Here is a 22494-nt window from a genome sequence, read left to right on the forward strand (position 1 = left end):
TCTATCTTAGTGTTGTGGTAGGTAGATATACAGTTAAGAACCTCTATCTTAGTGTTGTGGTCAGGTAGATACAGTAAGAACCTTATCTTAGTGTTTTGGTGGTAGACGGTAGATCGGTAAGAACCTCTATCTTAGTGTTGTGGTTGGTTAGATACAGTAAGAACCTCTATCTTAGTGTTGTGGTCGGTAGATACAGTAAGAACCTCTATCTTAGTGTTGTGGTCGGTAGATACGGTAAGAACCTTTATCTTAGTGTTGTGGTCGGTAGATACAGTAAGAACCTCTATCTTAGTGTTGTGGTCGGTAGATACAGTAAGAACCTCTATCTTAGTGTTGTGGTCGGTAGATACAGTAAGAACCTCTATCTTAGTGTTGTGGTCGGTAGATACAGTAAGAACCTCTATCTTAGTGTTGTGGTTGGTAGATACAGTAAGAACCTCTATCTTAGTGTTGGTGGTTTCGGTAGCTACAGTAAGAACTCTCTATCTTAGTGTTGTCGGTAGTTGGTAGAACCTTAACTTACGGTAGTAAGAAACCTCTATCTTAGTGGTTGTGGTCGGTAGATACAGTAAGAACCTCTATCTTAGTGTTGTGGTTCGGTAGATACAGTAAGAATCTTCTATCTTAGGGTTGTTGTCGGTAGGTTCAGTATGAACCGTCTATTCTTAGTGTTGTGGTTGGTTGATACTGTAAGAACCTCTACCTTAGTGTTGTGGTTGGTAGATACAGTAAGAACCTCTATCTTAGTGTTGTGGTGTAGATACAGTAAGAACCTCTATCTTAGTGTTGTGGTCGGTAGATACAGTAAGAACCTCTATCTTAGTGTTGTGGTCGGTAGAATCTCTATCTTAGTGTTGTGGTTGGTAGATACAGTAAGAACCTCTATCTTAGTGTTGTGGTCGGTAGATACAGTAAGAACCTCTATCTTAGTGTTGTGGTCGGTAGATACAGTAAGAACCTCTATCTTAGTGTTGTGGTCGGTAGATACAGTAAGAACCTCTATCTTAGTGTTGTGGTCGGTAGATACAGTAAGAACCTCTATCTTAGTGTTGTGGTCGGTAGATACAGTAAGAACCTCTATCTTAGTGTTGTGGTCGGTAGATACAGTAAGAACCTCTATCTTAGTGTTGTGGTCGGTAGATACAGTAAGAACCTCTATCTTAGTGTTGTGGTTGGTAGATACAGTAAGAACCTCTATCTTAGTGTTGTGGTTGGTAGATACAGTAAGAACCTCTATCTTAGTGTTGTGGTTGGTAGATACAGTAAGAACCTCTATCTTAGTGTTGTGGTTGGTAGATACAGTAAGAACCTCTATCTTAGTGTTGTGGTCGGTAGATACAGTAAGAACCTCTATCTTAGTGTTGTGGTTGGTAGATACAGTAAGAACCTCTATCTTAGTGTTGTGGTTGGTAGATACAGTAAGAACCTCTATCTTAGTGTTGTGGTTGGTAGATACAGTAAGAACCTCTATCTTAGTGTTGTGGTTGGTAGAAACCTCTATCTTAGTGTTGTGGTAAGAACCTCTATCTTAGTGTTGTGGTTGGTAGATACAGTAAGACCTCTATCTTATGTGTTGTGGTTGGTAGATACAGTAAGAACCTCTATCTTAGTGTTGTGGTTGGTAGAACCTCTATCTTAGTGTTGTGGTTGGTAGATACAGTAAGAACCTCTATCTTAGTGTTGTGGTTGGTAGATACAGTAAGAACCTCTACCTTAGTGTTGTGGTCGGTAGATACGTAAGAACCTCTTATCTTGTGTTGTGGTACGGTAGATACAGTAAGAACCTCTATCTTAGTGTTGTGGTCGGTAGATACAGTAAGAACCTCTATCTTAGTGTTGTGGTCGGTAGATACAGTAAGAACCTCTATCTTATTTTGTGTTGTGGTTCGGTAGATACAGTAAGAACCTCTATCTTAGTGTTGTGGTCGGTAGATACAGTAAGAACCTCTATCTTAGTGTTGTGGTCGGTAGAACCTCTATCTTAGTGTTGTGGTTGGTAGATACAGTAAGAACCTCTATCTTAGTGTTGTGGTTGGTAGATACAGTAAGAACCTCTATCTTAGTGTTGTGGTTGGTAGATACAGTAAGAACCTCTATCTTAGTGTTGTGGTTGGTAGATACAGTAAGAACCTCTATCTTAGTGTTGTGGTTGGTAGATACAGTAAGAACCTCTATCTTAGTGTTGTGGTCGGTAGATACAGTAAGAACCTCTATCTTAGTGTTGTGGTCGGTAGAACCTCTATCTTAGTGTTGTGGTTGGGTAGATACAGTAAGAACCTCTATCTTAGTGTTGTGGTTGTAGATACAGTAAGAACCTCTATCTTGTGTGTGGTTGGTAGATACAGTAAGAACCTCTATCTTAGTGTTGTGGTCGGTAGATACAGTAAGAACCTCTATCTTAGTGTTGTGGTCGGTAGATACAGTAAGAACCTCTATCTTAGTGTTGTGGTTGGTAGATACAGTAAGAACCTCTATCTTAGTGTTGTGGTTGGTAGATACAGTAAGAACCTCTATCTTAGTGTTGTGGTTGGTAGATACAGTAAGAACCTCTATCTTAGTGTTGTGGTTGGTAGATACAGTAAGAACCTCTATCTTAGTGTTGTGGTTGGTAGGTAGAACCTCTATCTTAGTGTTGTGGTTGGTAGATACAGTAAGAACCTCTATCTTAGTGTTGTGGTTGGTAGATACAGTAAGAACCTCTATCTTAGTGTTGTGGTTGGTAGATACAGTAAGAACCTCTATCTTAGTGTTGTGGTTGGTAGATACAGTAAGAACCTCTATCTTAGTGTTGTGGTTGGTAGATACAGTAAGAACCTCTATCTTAGTGTTGTGGTTGGTAGAACCTCTATCTTAGTGTTGTGGTTGGTAGATACAGTAAGAACCTCTATCTTAGTGTTGTGGTTGGTAGATACAGTAAGAACCTCTATCTTAGTGTTGTGGTCGGTAGATACAGTAAGAACCTCTATCTTAGTGTTGTGGTTGGTAGAACCTCTATCTTAGTGTTGTGGTTGGTAGATACAGTAAGAACCTCTATCTTAGTGTTGTGGTCGGTAGAACCTCTATCTTAGTGTTGTGGTCGGTAGATACAGTAAGAACCTCTATCTTAGTGTTGTGGTCGGTAGATACAGTAAGAACCTCTATCTTAGTGTTGTGGTTGGTAGATACAGTAAGAACCTCTATCTTAGTGTTGTGGTCGGTAGATACAGTAAGAACCTCTATCTTAGTGTTGTGGTCGGTAGATACAGTAAGAACCTCTATCTTAGTGTTGTGGTCGGTAGATACAGTAAGAACCTCTATCTTAGTGTTGTGGTTGGTAGATACAGTAAGAACCTCTATCTTAGTGTTGTGGTCGGTAGATACAGTAAGAACCTCTATCTTAGTGTTGTGGTCGGTAGATACAGTAAGAACCTCTATCTTAGTGTTGTGGTTGGTAGATACAGTAAGAACCTCTATCTTAGTGTTGTGGTTGGTAGATACGGTAAGAACCTCTATCTTAGTGTTGTGGTCGGTAGATACAGTAAGAACCTCTATCTTAGTGTTGTGGTTGGTAGATTACAGTAAGAACCTCTATCTTAGTGTTGTCGGTGGTAAGAACCTCTATTGTGTTGTGGTGGATACAGTAAGAACCTCTATCTTAGTGTTGTGGTTGGTAGATAGTGTTGTGGTTGGTAGTAAGTAAGAACCTCTATCTTAGTGTTGTGGTTGGTAGATAGTAAGAACCTCTATCTTAGTGTTGTGGTTGGTAGATACAGTAAGAACCTCTATCTTAGTGTTGTGGTTGGTAGATACAGTAAGAACCTCTATCTTAGTGTTGTGGTTGGTAGATACAGTAAGAACCTCTATCTTAGTGTTGTGGTTGGTACAGTAAGAACCTCTATCTTAGTGTTGTGGTTGGTAGATACAGTAAGAACCTCTATCTTAGTGTTGTGGTCGGTAGATACAGTAAGAACCTCTATCTTAGTGTTGTGGTCGGTAGATACAGTAAGAACCTCTATCTTAGTGTTGTGTGGTGGTAGATACAGTAAGAACCTCTATCTTAGTGTGTGGTCGGTAGATACCTCTAAGACTCTAGTGTTGTGGTTGGTAGATACAGTAAGAACCTCTATCTTAGTGTTGTGGTCGGTAGATACAGTAAGAACCTCTATCTTGTGTTGTGGTCGGTAGATACAGTAAAGAACCTCTATCTTAGTGTTGTGGTCGGTAGATACAGTAAGAATCTTAGTGTTGTGGTTGGTAGATACAGTAAGAACCTCTATCTTAGTGTTGTGGTCGGTAGATACAGTAAGAACCTCTATCTTAGTGTTGTGGTTGGTAGATACAGTAAGAACCTCTATCTTAGTGTTGTGGTCGGTAGATACAGTAAGAACCTCTATCTTAGTGTTGTGGTTGGTAGATACAGTAAGAACCTCTATCTTAGTGTTGTGGTTGGTAGATACAGTAAGAACCTCTATCTTAGTGTTGTGGTTGGTAGATACAGTAAGAACCTCTATCTTAGTGTTGTGGTTGGTAGATACAGTAAGAACCTCTATCTTAGTGTTGTGGTCGGTAGATACAGTAAGAACCTCTATCTTAGTGTTGTGGTTGGTAGATACAGTAAGAACCTCTATCTTAGTGTTGTGGTTCGGTAGATACAGTAAGAACCTCTATCTTAGTGTTGTGGTTGGTAGAACCTCTATCTTAGTGTTGTGGTTGGTAGATACAGTAAGAACCTCTATCTTAGTGTTGTGGTTGGTAGATACAGTAAGAACCTCTATCTTAGTGTTGTGGTTGGTAGATACAGTAAGAACCTCTATCTTAGTGTTGTGTGTTGTGGTCGGTAGATACAGTAAGAACCTCTATCTTAGTGTTGTGGTGGTAGATACAGTAAGAACCTCTATCTTAGTGTTGTGGTCGGTAGATACAGTAAGAACCTCTATCTTAGTGTTGTGGTTGGTAGATACAGTAAGAACCTCTATCTTAGTGTTGTGGTGGTAGATACAGTAAGAACCTCTATCTTAGTGTTGTGGTTGGGTAGATACAGTAAGAACCTCTATCTTAGTGTTGTGGTTGGTAGATACAGTAAGAACCTCTATCTTAGTGTTGTGGTTGGTAGATACAGTAAGAACCTCTATCTTAGTGTTGTGGTCGGTAGATACAGTAAGAACCTCTATCTTAGTGTTGTGGTCGGTAGATACAGTAAGAACCTCTATCTTAGTGTTGTGGTTGGTAGAGATACAGTAAGAACCTCTATCTTAGTGTTGTGGTTGGTAGATACAGTAAGAACCTCTATCTTAGTGTTGTGGTTGGTAGATAGTAAGAACCTCTATCTTAGTGTTGTGGTCGGTAGATACAGTAAGAACCTCTATCTTAGTGTTGTGGTCGGTAGATACAGTAAGAACCTCTATCTTAGTGTTGTGGTTGGTAGATACAGTAAGAACCTCTATTTAGTGTTGTGGTTGTAGAACCTCTATCTTAGTGTTGTGGTTGGTAGATACAGTAAGAACCTCTATCTTAGTGTTGTGGTTGGTAGATACAGTAAGAACCTCTATCTTAGTGTTGTGGTTGGTAGAATACGTAAGAACCTCTATCTTAGTGTTGTGGTGGTAGATACAGTAAGAACCTCTATCTTAGTGTTGTGGTGGTAGATACAGTAAGAACCTCTATCTTAGTGTTTGTGGTCGGTAGATACAGTAAGAACCTCTATCTTAGTGTTGTGGTTTGATACAGTAAAACCTCTATCTTAGTGTTGTGGTTGGTAGATACAGTAAGAACCTCTATCTTAGTGTTGTGGTTGGTAGATACAGTAAGAACCTCTATCTTAGTGTTGTGGTCGGTTGATACAGTAAGAACCTCTATCTTAGTGTTGTGGTTGGTAGATACAGTAGAACCTCTATCTTAGTGTTGTGGTTGGTAGATACAGTAAGAACCTCTATCTTAGTGTTGTGGTTGGTAGATCAGTAAGAACCTCTATCTTAGTGTTGTGGTTGGTAGAACAGTAAGAACCTCTATCTTAGTGTTGTGGTTGGTAGTAGAACCTCTATCTTAGTGTTGTGGTTGGTAGATACAGTAAGAACCTCTATCTTAGTGTTGTGGTTGGTAGATACAGTAAACCTCTATCTTAGTGTTGTGGTTGGTAGATACAGTAAGAGCCTCTATCTTAGTGTTGTGGTTGGTAGATACAGTAAGAACCTCTACTCTTAGTGTTGTGGTTGGTAGAGAACCTCTACTTAGTGTTGTGGTTGGTAGATACACCTCTATCTTAGTGTTGTGGTTGGTAGATACAGTAAGAACCTCTATCTTAGAACCTCTATCTTAGTGTTGTGGTTGGTAGATACAGTAAGAACCTCTATCTTAGTGTTGTGGTTGGTAGATACAGTAAGAACCTCTATCTTAGTGTTGTGGTCGGTAGGTACAGTAAGAACCTCTATCTTAGTGTTGTGGTCGGTAGATATGGTAAGAACCTCTATCATAGTGTTGTGGTCGGTAGATACAGTAAGAACCTCTATCTTAGTGTTGTGGTCGAAGGTAGAATCTCTATCTTAGTGTTGTGGTTGGTAGATACAGTAAGAACCTCTATCTTAGTGTTGTGGTTGGTAGAGAAACCTCTATCTTAGTGTTGTGGTTGGTAGATACAGTAAGAACCTCTACCTTAGTGTTGTGGTTGGTAGATACAGTAAGAACCTCTATCTTAGTGTTGTGGTCGGTGGTACAGTAAGAACCTCTATCTTAGTGTTGTGGTCGGTAGATATGGTAAGAACCTCTATCACATAGTGTTGTGGTCGGTAGATACAGTAAGAACCTCTATCTTAGTGTTTTGTGGTCGGTAGAATCTCTATCTTAGTGTTGTGGTTGGTAGATACAGTAAGAACCTCTACCTTAGTGTTGTGGTTGGTAGATACAGTAAGAACCTCTCTCTCAATGCATACATCTCATTGGATGTGATATCTGTCATCACATTGGATGTGATATCTATCATCTCATTGGATGAGATATCATGTCATCTTATTGGAAAGTGATATCTGTCATCTTATTGGATGTGATATCTGTCATCTCATTGGATGTGATATCTATCATCTCATTGGATGTGATATCTGTCATCACATTGGATGTGATATCTATCATCTCATTGGATGAGATATCTGTCATCTCATTGGATGTGATATCTGTCATCTCATTGGATGTGATATCTGTCATCACATTGGATGTGATATCTATCATCTCATTGGATGAGATATCTGTCATCTCATTGGATGTGATATCTATCATCTCATTGGATGAGATATCTATCATCTTATTGGATGTGATATCTATCATCTCATTGGATGTGATATCTGTCATTTCATTGGATGTGATATCTATCATCTCATTGGATGAGATATCTGTCATCTCATTGGATGTGATATCTGTCATCTCATTGGATGAGATATCTGTCATCTCATTGGATGTGATATCTGTCATCTCATTGGATGTGATATCTGTCATCTTATTGGATGTGATATCTATCATCTCATTGGATGAGATATCTGTCATCTCATTGGATGTGATATCTATCATCTCATTGGATGTGATATCTGTCATCTCATTGGATGTGATATCTATCATCTCATTGGATGAGATATCTGTCATCTCATTGGATGTGATATCTATCATCTCATTGGATGTGATATCTGTCATTTCATTGGATGTGATATCTATCATCTCATTGGATGTGATATCTGTCATCTCATTGGATGTGATATCTGTCATCTCATTGGATGTGATATCTGTCATCTCATTGGATGTGATATCTATCATCTCATTGGATGTGATATCTATCATCTCATTGGATGTGATATCTATCATCTCATTGGATGAGATATCTGTCATTTCATTGGATGTGATATCTATCATCTTATTGGATGTGATATCTATCATCTCATTGGATGAGATATCTGTCATCTCATTGGATGAGATATCTGTCATCTCATTGGATGTGATATCTATCATCTTATTGGATGTGATATCTATCATCTCATTGGATGAGATATCTATCATTTCATTGGATGTGATATCTATCATCTCTGGATGATATCTGTCATCTCATTGGATGTGATATCTATCATCTCATTGGATGTGATATCTGTCATCTCATTGGATGTGATATCTGTCATCTCATTGGATGTGATATCTATCATCTCATTGGATGTGATATCTGTCATCTCATTGGATGTGATATCTATCATCTCATTGGATGTGATATCTGTCATCTCATTGGATGTGATATCTGTCATCTCATTGGATGTGATATCTGTCATCTCATTGGATGTGATATCTGTCATCTCATTGGATGTGATATCTATCATCTCATTGGATGTGATATCTGTCATTTCATTGGATGTGATATCTATCATCTCATTGGATGTGATATCTATCATCTCATTGGATGTGATATCTGTCATCTCATTGGATTTGATATCTATCATCTCATTGGATGTGATATCTGTCATCTCATTGGATGTGATATCTGTCATCTCATTGGATGTGATATCTGTCATCTCATTGGATGTGATATCTGTCATCTCATTGGATGTGATATCTGTCATCTCATTGGATGTGATATCTGTCATTTCATTGGATGTGATATCTGTCATCTCATTGGATGATATGATATCTGTCATCTCATTGGATGTGATATCTGTCATCTCATTGGATATGATATCTGTCATCTCATTGGATATGATATCTGTGATCTCATTGGATGTGATATCAGTGTCACCCAATCTCTGTGTTATTTCAGGTTTGGAAGACTATTGATCTGATGCTAAATAAGAAGTTTGAAATAAAATCGGTTTGATTATCGATCAGTAATTTGTTTCCCCGCTTGAATAGTCTCGTTTGTTGAGGGGTCTCTTTAAATGGCTGCTCACATGTACACTGGATTAGCTGTTGTGTTTCTGTGAGGCCTTGCTAACATTAGGTTTGGTTATTGATTATAGCTTACATACAGATTTATATTCCCATTGTTAATGGATGGTAGGGTCATCACTGCATCTAATGGTAGGGTCATCACTGCATCAAATGGTAGGGTCATCACTGCATCTAATGGTAGGGTTATCAATCATCTAATTGGTATCTAATGGTAGGGTCATCACTTCATCTAATGGTAGGGTCATCACTGCATCTAATGGTAGGGTTATAGGGTCTCATTCATCTAATGGTAGGGTCATCACATCTAATGGTAGGTCATCATTTAATGGTAGGGTCATCACTTCATCTAATGGTGGGGTCATTACTTCATCTAATGGTAGGGTCATCACTTCATCTAATGGTAGGGTCATCACTTCATCTAATGGTAGGGTCATCACTTCATCTAATGGTAGGGTCATCACTTCATCTAATGGTAGGGTCATCACTTCATCTAATGGTAGGGTCATCACTTCATCTAATGGTAGGGTCATCACTTCATCTAATGGTAGGGTCATCACTTCATCTAATGGTAGGGTCATCACTTCATCTAATGGTAGGGTCATTACTTCATCTAATGGTGGGGTCATTACTTCATCTAATGGTGGGGTCATTACTGCATCTAATGGTAGGGTCATCACTTCATCTAATGGTAGGGTCATCACTTCATCTAATGGTAGGGTCATCACTGCATCTAATGGTAGGGTCATCACTTCATCTAATGGTAGGGTCATCACTTCATCTAATGGTAGGGTCATCACTTCATCTAATGGTAGGGTCATCACTTCATCTAATGGTAGGGTCATCACTTCATCTAATGGTAGGGTCATCACTTCATCTAATGGTAGGGTCATCACTTCATCTAATGGTAGGGTCATCACTTCATCTAATGGTAGGGTCATCACTTCATCTAATGGTAGGGTCATCACTTCATCTAATGGTAGGGTCATCACTTCATCTAATGGTAGGGTCATCACTGCATCTAATGGTAGGGTCATCACTTCATCTAATGGTAGGGTCATCACTTCATCTAATGGTAGGGTCATCACTTCATCTAATGGTAGGGTCATCACTGCATCTAATGGTAGGGTCATCACTCCATCTAATGGTAGGGTCATCACTTCATCTAATGGTAGGGTCATCACTCATGTAATGGTAGGGTCATCACTCCATCTAATGGTAGGGTCATCACTTCATCTAATGGTAGGGTCATCACTTCATCTAATGGTAGGGTCATCACTCCATCTAATGGTAGGGTCATCACTCCATCTAATGGTAGGGTTATCACTCATCTAATGGTAGGGTCATCACTGCATCTAATGGTAGGGTCATCACTGCATCTAATGGTAGGGTCATCACTGCATCTAATGGTAGGGTCATCACTGCATCTAATGGTAGGGTCATCACTGCATCTAATGGTAGGGTCATCACTCCATCTAATGGTAGGGTCATCACTCCATCTAATGGTAGGGTCATCACTCCATCTAATGGTAGTTGCTTGATAATGGTCTGCTTGTAAGATAAATTTCAGGGAATGTCTAACTACATGGAATTCTATTTTGAAACTTCAAAGACAAGTTTTAAAGAGATAATCTGATTCATAGTAGCACCAAACCTGTCAGCCCGACTGAAAAAATGTCATGATATCCCAGACGTGACTGGATTTCTGACGACAAATTATACCGAAATTGATGTTGTAGAATAATTTACATATTGATATCTGTTTTTTAGCTGATGGAATTTTCAGGATTCTTGTTTTAAAATGCCTACTGAAATACCACCCTGACAAACCTGAAATATTCCAGCTAAATTAGCATTGTTGTTGAATTCCAGTGGAGTCTTAAAGGTCTCCAAATCTAAAATCAGTGAGGACAAAAATAAAATAATCAATTTAAATAACCTGAAGCTGAATCTTTGTTTGGATTGTGTTTGAAAGGTGAGGTTGTCTAGATGGAACTTGTGAATGGTGACCATGGCAGCTGTGTTTAAAATATGTCATGGAAAATAAAAAGGGATTTTCCAGTCAAATTAGACAATATATTGATTAACCTTGTGGGAGCATTTCTCATTCCTTTCATTGAATGTCTGGAGAGATCACTAACATTAGTTTATTTTCTGAACGTTAACCAGTTTGGGAAGGTGCAGTTTTACGTTTCGTATGCTACGACTTGCACTGTGGCTATACACTGCTGATGTTGACATTATAACGTATTGATTTTCCTTATTTACAGGGTGCTGAGGCAAAGAAGCTAAAGGAACTGCAGGTAACAAACGAAGCTTTGGAGAAAGAGATAACTCGACTGGAAAAGGCCAAATCCGAGACGGAACGTTTAGTAAGAATGTCATGGCTACGTCTGTTTTGTTAGCAGTCTGTAAGGTGTTGACCAAGAGAATGTTATTTATAGACCTCAAGGTCATAATCTCTCACTATATGTCCATTTATTTTGTACTTAGATTTTCACACAATTACTTTACATGACAGTGCTTAACACATTCGTTTTGTGTAAACTCTTGCATTAGTCATGACATTCTAAGCATTTGATTAACTTTGGAATCTTCCAGAACAATACAATGCAAATCGGGTTTATATATATAGTCAAAAAAGAAATACCTAGATAGAGGACACTAGATGAAGGACACTTATTTACCTGACACTAGATGAAGGACACTTATTTACCTGACACTAGATGAAGGACACTTATTTACCTGACACTAGATGAAGGACACTTATTTACCTGACACTAGATAAAGGACACTTATTTACCTGACACTAGATAAAGGACACTTATTTACCTGAGACTAGATAAAAGACACTTATTTACCTGACACTAGATAAAGGACACTTATTTACCTGACACTAGATAAAAGACACTAATTTACCTGAGACTAGATAAAGGACACTTATTTACCTGAGACTAGATAAAGGACACTTATTTACCTCACCTAGATAAAGGACACTTAGTATGTACTTGACACTAGATAAAGGACACTTATTTACCTGTAACTGATAAAGGACACTTATTTACCTGTAACTGATAAAGGAAACTTATTTACCTGTAACTGATAAAGGACACTTATTTACCTGTAACTGATAAAGGACACTTATTTACCTGTAACTGATAAAGGCCACTTATTTACCTGTAACTGATAAAGGACACTTATTTACCTGTAACTGATAAAGGACACTTATTTACCTGAGACTAGATAAAGGACACTTATTTACCTGTAACTGATAAAGGACACTTATTTAGCTGACACTAGATAAAGGACACTTATTTACCTGACACTAGATGAAGGACACTTATTTACCTGTAACTGATAAAGGACACTTATTTACCTGAGACTAGATAAAGGACACTTATTTACCTGACACTAGATAAAGGACACTTATTTACCTGACACTAGATAAAGGACACTTATTTACCTGTAACTGATAAAGGACACTTATTTACCTGTAACTGATAAAGGACACTTATTTACCTGTAACTGATAAAGGACACTTATTTACCTGTAACTGATAAAGGACACTTATTTACCTGAGACTAGATAAAGGACACTTATTTACCTGAGACTAGATAAAGAACACTCATTTATCTGAGACTAGATAAAGGACACTTATTTACCTGACACTAGATAAAGGACACTTATTTACCTGACACTAGATAAAGGACACTTATTTACCTGAGACTAGATAAAGGACACTTATTTACCTGAGACTAGATAAAGGACACTCATTTACCTGAGACTAGATAAAGGACACTTATTTACCTGAGACTAAATAAAGGACACTTATTTACCTGAGACTAGATAAAGGACACTTATTTACCTGAGACTAGATAAAGGACACTTATTTACCTGTAACTGATCAAGGACACTTATTTACCTGTAACTGATAAAGGACACTTATTTACCTGTAACTGATAAAGGACACTTATTTACCTGAGACTAGATAAAGGACACTTATTTACCTGAGACTAGATAAAGAACACTCATTTACCTGAGACTAGATAAAGGACACTTATTTACCTGTAACTGATAAAGGACACTTATTTACCTGAGACTAGATAAAGGACACTTATTTACCTGAGACTAGATAAAGAACACTCATTTATCTGAGACTAGATAAAGGACACTTATTTATCTGACACTAGATAAAGGACACTTATTTACCTGACACTAGATAAAGGACACTTATTTACCTGAGACTAGATAAAGGACACTTATTTACCTGACACTAGATAAAGGACACTTATTTACCTGACACTAGATAAAGGACACTTATTTACCTGAGACTAAATAAAGGACACTTATTTACCTGAGACTAGATAAAGGACACTTATTTACCTGAGACTAGATAAAGGACACTTATTTACCTGTAACTGATAAAGGACACTTATTTACCTGTAACTGATAAAGGACACTTATTTACCTGAGACTAGATAAAGGACACTTATTTACCTGAGACTAGATAAAGAACACTCATTTACCTGAGACTAGATAAAGGACACTTATTTACCTGACACTAGATAAAGGACACTTATTTACCTGACACTAGATAAAGGACACTTATTTACCTGAGACTAGATAAAGGACACTTATTTACCTGAGACTAGATAAAGGACACTTATTTACCTGACACTAGATAAAGGACACTTATTTACCTGAGACTAGATAAAGGACACTCATTTACCTGAGACTAGATAAAGGACACTTATTTACCTGACACTAGATAAAGGACACTTATTTACCTGACACTAGATAAAGGACACTTATTTACCTGAGACTAGATAAAGGACACTTATTTACCTGACACTAGATAAAGGACACTTATTTACCTGACACTAGATAAAGGACACTTATTTACCTGTAACTGATAAAGGACACTTATTTACCTGTAACTGATAAAGGACACTTATTTACCTGAGACTAGATAAAGGACACTTATTTACCTGAGACTAGATAAAGAACACTCATTTACCTGAGACTAGATAAAGGACACTTATTTACCTGACACTAGATAAAGGACACTTATTTACCTGAGACTAGATAAAGGACACTTATTTACCTGAGACTAGATAAAGGACACTTATTTACCTGAGACTAGATAAAGAACACTCATTTATCTGAGACAAGATAAAGGACACTTATTTACCTGACACTAGATAAAGGACACTTATTTACCTGACACTAGATAAAGGACACTTATTTACCTGAGACTAGATAAAGGACACTTATTTACCTGAGACTAGATAAAGGACACTTATTTACCTGACACTAGATAAAGGACACTTATTTACCTGACACTAGATAAAGGACACTTATTTACCTGACACTAGATAAAGGACACTTATTTACCTGACACTAGATAAAGGACACTTATTTACCTGACACTAGATAAAGGACACTTATTTACCTGTAACTGATAAAGGACACTTATTTACCTGTAACTGATAAAGGACACTTATTTACCTGAGACTAGATAAAGGACACTTATTTACCTGAGACTAGATAAAGAACACTCATTTACCTGAGACTAGATAAAGGACACTTATTTACCTGACACTAGATAAAGGACACTTATTTACCTGAGACTAGATGAAGGACACTTATTTACCTGAGACTAGATAAAGGACACTTATTTACCTGAGACTAGATAAAGGACACTTATTTACCTGAGACTAGATAAAGGACACTTATTTACCTGACACTAGATAAAGGACACTTATTTACCTGACACTAGATAAAGGACACTTATTTACCTGACACTAGATAAAGGACACTTATTTACCTGACACTAGATAAAGGACACTTATTTACCTGTAACTGATAAAGGACACTTATTTACGTGAGACTAGATAAAGAACACTCATTTACCTGACACTAGATAAAGAACACTTATTTACCTGAGACTAGATAAAGGACACTTATTTACCTGAGACTAGATAAAGGACACTTATTTACCTGAGACTAGATAAAGGACACTTATTTACCTGACACTAGATAAAGGACACTTATTTACCTGAGACTAGATAAAGGACACTTATTTACCTGACACTAGATAAAGGACACTTATTTACCTGACACTAGATAAAGGACACTTATTTACCTGACACTAGATAAAGGACACTTATTTACCTGACACTAGATAAAGGACACTTATTTACTTACACTAGATAAAAGACACTTATTTACCTGACACTAGATAAAGGACACTTATTTACCTGACACTAGATAAAGGACACTTATTTACTTACATGCTACTAGTAAGTATATGTGAGTACAAGATGTGGCTATAAACTAACTTGACAATAGTAATTGTTGAATTTACTATTCTTTACTTTATATATGACATACAAATTATACCTTAATGTATCATTAAATGTAATGTAGATTAGCATAAGTTTGTTCATTTTCCATTTAATAACAATAATGAACACATCTAATATCAGACTTTGACACTTGTAACATTTTCAAGATGTTTTTCTTTTTACAGGAAGTAGAGCTAGCTCAAAAGACAATAGAGTGTGAGACATTAGCAGAGGAAGTAAGACAGGAGAAGCTTAAATCTCATCGATTGGTGAGTGTTGTCCAGAAAATTGTTATAACTAATATGGGGGCGTATGAATATTTCATAAACTTTTATTGTGATTAGTTTCAAGGATAGCCACTATGGAAATTAAGCTGTAGGGAGAAAGCTTGGTTTCCATCCAAGTATATACAACTGGCATTGATCTGGTCCATGTACACTAATTGTGTTTGTTATACTTCTAAAACATGGATGTACAGAACATATTCAAAATCCTTTTTATCTCAGATATTTGTTTCAGATCAAAATAAATTAGCTCACCACATCATCATCAGATAATTGCTGGGCTATTTTAGTCCACCACCACCATCAGATAATGGCCAGGCTATTTAAGTCCACCACCACCATCATTATCAGATAATTGCCAGGCTATTTTAGTCCACCACCACCACCATCAAATAATGGGCAGGCTATTTTAGTCCACCACCACCACCATCAGATAATGGCCAGGCTATTTTAGTCCACCACCACCACCACCATCATCATCAGATAATGGCCAGGCTATTTTAGTCCACCACCACCACCATCAGATAATGGCCAGGCTATTTTAGTCCACCACCACCACCACCCACCATCATCATCAGATAATGGCCAGGCTATTTTAGTCCACCACCACCATCAGATAATGGCCAGGCTATTTAAGTCCACCACCACCATCATTATCAGATAATTGCCAGGCTATTTTAGTCCACCACCACATCATCATCAGATAATTGCCAGACTATTTTAGCCCACCACCACCACCACCATCACATAATGGCCAGGCTATTTTAGTCCACCACCACCATCAGATAATGGCCAGGCTATTTTAGTCCACCATCACCACCACCACCATCAGATAATGGCCAGGCTATTTTAGTCCACCACCACCACCATCAAATAATGGGCAGGCTATTTTAGTCCACCACCACCACCATCAGGTAATGGCCAGGCTATTTTAGTCCACCACCACCACCACCATCATCATCAGATAATGGCCAGGCTATTTTAGTCCACCACCACCACCATCAGATAATGGCCAGGCTATTTTAGTCCACCACCACCACCACCATCATCATCAGATAATGGCCAGGCTATTTTAGTCCACCATCACCACCACCACCATCAGATAATGGCCAGGCTATTTTAGTCCACCACCACCACCATCAAATGATGGGCAGGCTATTTTAGTCCACCACCACCACCATCAGATAATGGCCAGGCTATTTTAGTACACCACCACCACCACCACCACCACCATCATTATCAGATAATGGCCAGGCTATTTTAGTCCACCACCACCACCATCAGATAATGGGCAGGCTATTTTAGTCCACCACCACCACCATCAAATAATGGCCAGGCTATTTTAGTCCACCACCACCACCACCACCACCATCAAATAATGGCCAGGCTATTTTAGTCCACCACCACCACCATCAGATAATGGCCAGGCTATTTTAGTCCACCACCACCACCATCAAATAATGGCCAGGCTATTTTAGTCCACCACCACCACCATCAGATAATGGCCAAGCTATTTTAGCCCACCACCACCATCATCATCATCAGATAATGGCCAGGCTATTTTAGCCCACCACCACCACCATCAGATAATGGCCAGGCTATTTTAGTCCACCACCACCACCATCAGATAATGGCCAGGCTATTTTAGTCCACCATCACCACCATCAGATAATGGCCAGGCTATTTTACCCACCACCACCATCATCATCATCAGATAATGGCCAGGCTATTTTAGCCCACCACCACCACCATCAGATAATGGCCAGGCTATTTTAGTCCACCACCACCACCATCAGATAATGGCCAGGCTATTTTAGTCCACCATCACCACCATCACCACCATCAGATAATGGCCAGGCTATTTTAGTCCACCACCACCACCATCAAATAATGGCTGGGCTATTTTAGTCCACCACCACCACCATCAGATAATGGGCAGGCTATTTTAGCCCACCACCACCATCATCATCATCAGATAATGGCCTGGCTATTATAGTCCACCATCACCATCATCATCAGATAATGGCCAGGCTATTTTAGCTCACCACCACCACCACCACCACCACCACCACCACCACCACCACCACCACCACCACCACCACCACCACACCACCACCACCACCACCACCACCACCACCACCACCACCACCACCACCACCATCAGATAATGGCCAGGCTATTTTAGCTCACCACCACCACCACCACCACCACCACCACCATCAGATAATGGCCTGGCTATTTAAGTCCACCACCACCATCATCATGAGATAATGGCCAGGCTATTTTAGCCCACCACCACCACCACCACCACCACCACCATCATATAATGGCCAGGCTATTTTAGTCCACCACCACCATCATCATCAGATAATGGCCAGGCTATTTTAGCCCACCAAAACCATCATCAGATAATGGCCAGGCTATTAACCCACCACCACCACCATCATCATCAGATAATGGCCAGGCTATTTTAGCCCACCACCACCATCATCATGAGATAATGGCCATGCTATTTTAGCCCACCAAAACCATCATCAGATAATGGCCAGGCTATTTTAGCCCACCACCACCACCATCATCAGATAATGGCCAGGCTATTTTAGCCCACCACCACCATCATCATGAGATAATGGCCATGCCATTTAAGCCCTCCACCATCATCATCAGATAATGGCCAGGCTATTTTAGCCCACCACCAACACCATCATCAGATAATGGCCTGGCTATTTTAGTCCACCACCACCACCATCATCAGACAATGGCCAGGCTATTTAAGCCCACCACCACCATCATCATCAGATAATGGCCAGGCTATTTTAGCCCAACAACATCATCATCAGATAATGGCCAGGCTATTTAAGCCCACCACCATCATCATCATCAGATAATGGCCAAGCTATTTTAGCCCAACAACATCATCATCAGATAATGGCCAGGCTATTTTAGCCCAACAACATCATCATCAGATAATGGCTGGGCTATTTTAGTCCACCACCAACATCATCATCAGATAATGGCCAGGCTATTTAAGCCCACCACCATCATCATCATCAGATAATGGCCAAGCTATTTTAGCCCAACAACATCATCATCAGATAATGGCCAGGCTATTTTAGCCCAACAACATCATCATCAGATAATGGCTGGGCTATTTTAGTCCACCACCACCATCATCATCAGAAAATGGCCACACTATTTTAGTCCACCACCACCATCATCATCAGATAATGGCCGGGCTATTTTAGTCCACCACCACCATCATCATCAGATAATGGCCGGGCTATTTTGGTCTACCAACATCACATCATCAGATAATTAATGGCCAGGTTATTTTAGCCCACCACCAACACCATCATCAGATAATGGCCTGGCTATTTTTGTCCACAACCTCATTGATATCACTTATATGGGGGCGTATGAATATTTCATAAACTTTTATTGTGATTAGTTTCAAGGATACACTGCCACCACCACCATCATTAGATAATGGCCTGGCTATTTTAGTCCACTGCCACCACGACCATCATGAGATAATGGCCAGGCTATTTTAGTCTACCAACACCACATCATCAGATAATGGCCGGGCTATTTTAGTCTACCAACACCACATCATCAGATAATTAATGGCCAGGTTATTTTAGCCCACCACCAACACCATCATCAGATAATGGCCAAGCTATTTTAGCCCAACAACATCATCATCAGATAATGGCTGGGCTATTTTAGTCTACCAACATCATCATCATCAGATAATGGCCAGGCTATTTTAGTCCACCACCACCATCATCATCAGATAATGGCCGGGCTATTTTGGTCTATCAACACCACATCATCAGATAATTAATGGCCAGGTTATCTTAGCCCACCACCAACACCATCATCAGATAATGGCCTGGCTATTTTAGCCCACCACCAACACCATCATCAGATAATGGCCTGGCTATTTTTGTCCACAACCTCATTGTTATCACTTATATGGGGGCGTATGAATATTTAATAAACTTTTATTGTGATTAGTTTCAAGGATACACTGCCACCACCAACATCATTAGATAATGGCCAGGCTATTTTAGTCTACCAACACCATATCATCAGATAATTAATGGCCAGGTTTTTTTAGCCCACCACCAACATCATCATCAGATAATGGCCTGGCTATTTTAGTCCACTGCCTCCACCACCACCACCACCATCATCAGATAATGGCCTGACTATTTTAGTCCACTGCCACCACCACCATCATCAGATAATGGCCTGACTATTTTAGTCCACTGCCACCACCACCATCATCAGATAATGGCCAGGCTATTTTAGTCTACCAACACCACATCATCAGATAATTAATGGCCAGGTTATTTTAGCCCACCACCATCATCATCATCAGATAATGGCCAAGCTATTTTAGCCCAACAACATCATCATCAGATAATGGCCAGGCTATTTTAGCCCACCCACACCATCATCATCAGAAAATGGCCAGGCTATTTTAGTCCACCACCACCATCATCATCAGATAATGGCCGGGCTATTTTGGTCTACCAACACCACATCATCAGATAATTAATGGCCAGGTTATTTTAGCCCACCACAAACACCATCATCAGATAATGGCCTGGCTATTTTAGTCCACAGCCTCATTGATATCACTTATATGGGGGCTTATAAATATTTCATAAACTTTTATTGTGATTAGTTTCAAGGATAGCCACTATGGAAATTAAGCTGTAGGGAGAAAGCTTGGTTTTCATCCAAGTATATACAACTGGCATTGATCTGGTCCATGTACACTAATTGTGTTTGTTATACTTCTAAAACATGGATGTACAGAACATATTCAAAATCCTTTTTATCTCAGATATTTGTTTCAGATCAAAATAAATTAGCTCACCACATCATCATCAAATAATGGCTGGGCTATTTTAGTCCACCACCACCATCAGATAATGGCCAGGCTATTTTAGTCCACCACCACCATCATTATCAGATAATTGCCAGGCTATTTTAGTCCACCACCACCATCATTATCAGATAATGGCCAGACTATTTTAGCCCACCACCACCACCATCACATAATGGCCAGGCTATTTTAGTCCACCATCACCATCATCAGATAATGGCCAGGCTATTTTAGTCCACCACCACCATAATCAGATAATGGCCAGGCTATTTTAGTCCGCCACCACCACCATCAGATAATGGCCAGGCTATTTTAGTCCACCACCACCACCATCAGATAATAGCTGGGCTATTTTAGTCCACCACCACCATCATCAGATAATGGCCAGGCTATTTTAGTCCACCAACACCATCATCAGATAATGGCCAGGCTATTTTAGCCCACCACCACCATCATCATCAGATAATGGCCAGGCTATTTTAGTCCATTACCACCACCATCAGATAATGGCCAGGCTATTTTAGTCCACCACCACCACCATCACCATCATCATCAGATAATGGCTGGGCTATTTTCGTCCACCACCACCATCACCACCACCATCAGATATTGGCTGAGCTATTTTAGTCCACCACCACCACCATCAGATAATGGCCAGGCTATTTTAGTCCACCAACACCACCATCAGATAATGGCCAGGCTATTTTAGTCCACCAACACCATCATCATATAATGGCCAGGCTATTTTAGTCCACCACCACCACCACCATCAGATAATAGCCAGGCTATTTTAGTCCACCACCACCACCATCAGATAATAGCCAGGCTATTTTAGTCCACCACCACCACCATCAGATAATGGCTGGGCTATTTTAGTCCACCACCACCACCATCACCACCATCAGATAATGCCCAGGCTATTAACCCACCACCACCACCAACATCATCATCAGATAATGGCCAGGCTATTTTAGTCCACCAGCAACATCATCATTAGATAATGGCCAGGCTATTTTAATCCACCACCAACATCATCATCAGATAATGGCCAGGCTATTTTAGTCCACCACCACCATCATCATCAGATACATGCGATCAGGGGTACACTGGTCAGCTGTGTGGTAGGGAGGAGGGGTACACTGGTCAGCTGTGTGGTAGGGAGGAGGGGTACACTGGTCAGCTGTGTGGTAGGGAGGAGGGGTACACTGGTCAGCTGTGTGGTAGGGAGGAGGGGTACACTGGTCAGCTGTGTGGTAGGGAGGAAGGGTACACTGGTCAGTTGTGTGTTAGAGATGGAGGGGTACACTGGTCAGTTGTGTGGTAGGGAGGAAGGGTACACTGGTCAGCTGTGTGGTAGGGAGGAGGGGTACACTGGTCAGCTGTGTGGTAGGGAGGAGGGGTACACTGGTCAGCTGTGTGGTAGAGATGGAGGGGTACACTGGTCAGTTGTGTGGTAGGGAGGAAGGGTACACTGGTCAGTTGTGTGGTAGGGAGGAGGGGTACACTGGTCAGTTGTGTGGTAGGGAGGAGGGGTACACTGGTCAGCTGTGTGGTAGGGAGGAAGGGTACACTGGTCAGTTGTGTGTTAGAGATGGAGGGGTACACTGGTCAGTTGTGTGGTAGGGAGGAAGGGTACACTGGTCAGTTGTGTGGTAGGGAGGAGGGGTACACTGGTCAGTATGTGTGGTGGTGAGGAAAGGGTACACTGGTCAGTTGTGTGTTAGAGATGGAGGGGTACACTGGTCAGTTGTGTGTGGTAGGGAGGAAGGGTACACTGGTCAGTTTGTGTGTTAGGATGGAGGGGTACACTGGTCAGCTGTGTGGTAGGGAGGAGGGGTACACTGATCAGCTGTATGGTAGGGAGGAGGGGTACACTGGTCAGTGTGTGGAGAGGAGGTACACTGGTCAGTTGTGTGTTAGGAGGAGGGTACACTGGTCAGTTGTGTGTGGTAGGGAGGAAGGGTACACTGGTCAGTTGTGTGTTAGAGATGGAGGGGTACACTGGTCAGTGTGTGTGGTAGGTAGTGGAGGAGGGGTACACTGGTCAGCTGTGTGGTAGGGAGGGAGGGGTGGTACAGGGGTA

General features: G+C 40.2%; 1 protein-coding gene across 1 annotated transcript in view; it reads left to right on the plus strand.

The window, feature by feature from the left end:
* LOC138331182 (RIMS-binding protein 2-like) overlaps positions 1-22494 on the plus strand; it is a 184840-nt gene that overhangs the window by 35817 nt on the left and 126529 nt on the right. Inside the window, exons 6-7 of the mRNA XM_069278661.1 lie at positions 11154-11255; positions 15416-15499. Of these exons, the coding sequence (XP_069134762.1) occupies positions 11154-11255; positions 15416-15499 (186 nt within the window). The remainder of the gene's footprint in view (positions 1-11153; positions 11256-15415; positions 15500-22494) is intronic.

The sequence above is a fragment of the Argopecten irradians genome, chromosome 9 (assembly GCF_041381155.1).
Source record: "Argopecten irradians isolate NY chromosome 9, Ai_NY, whole genome shotgun sequence".
Taxonomy (NCBI): Eukaryota; Metazoa; Mollusca; class Bivalvia; order Pectinida; family Pectinidae; genus Argopecten; species Argopecten irradians.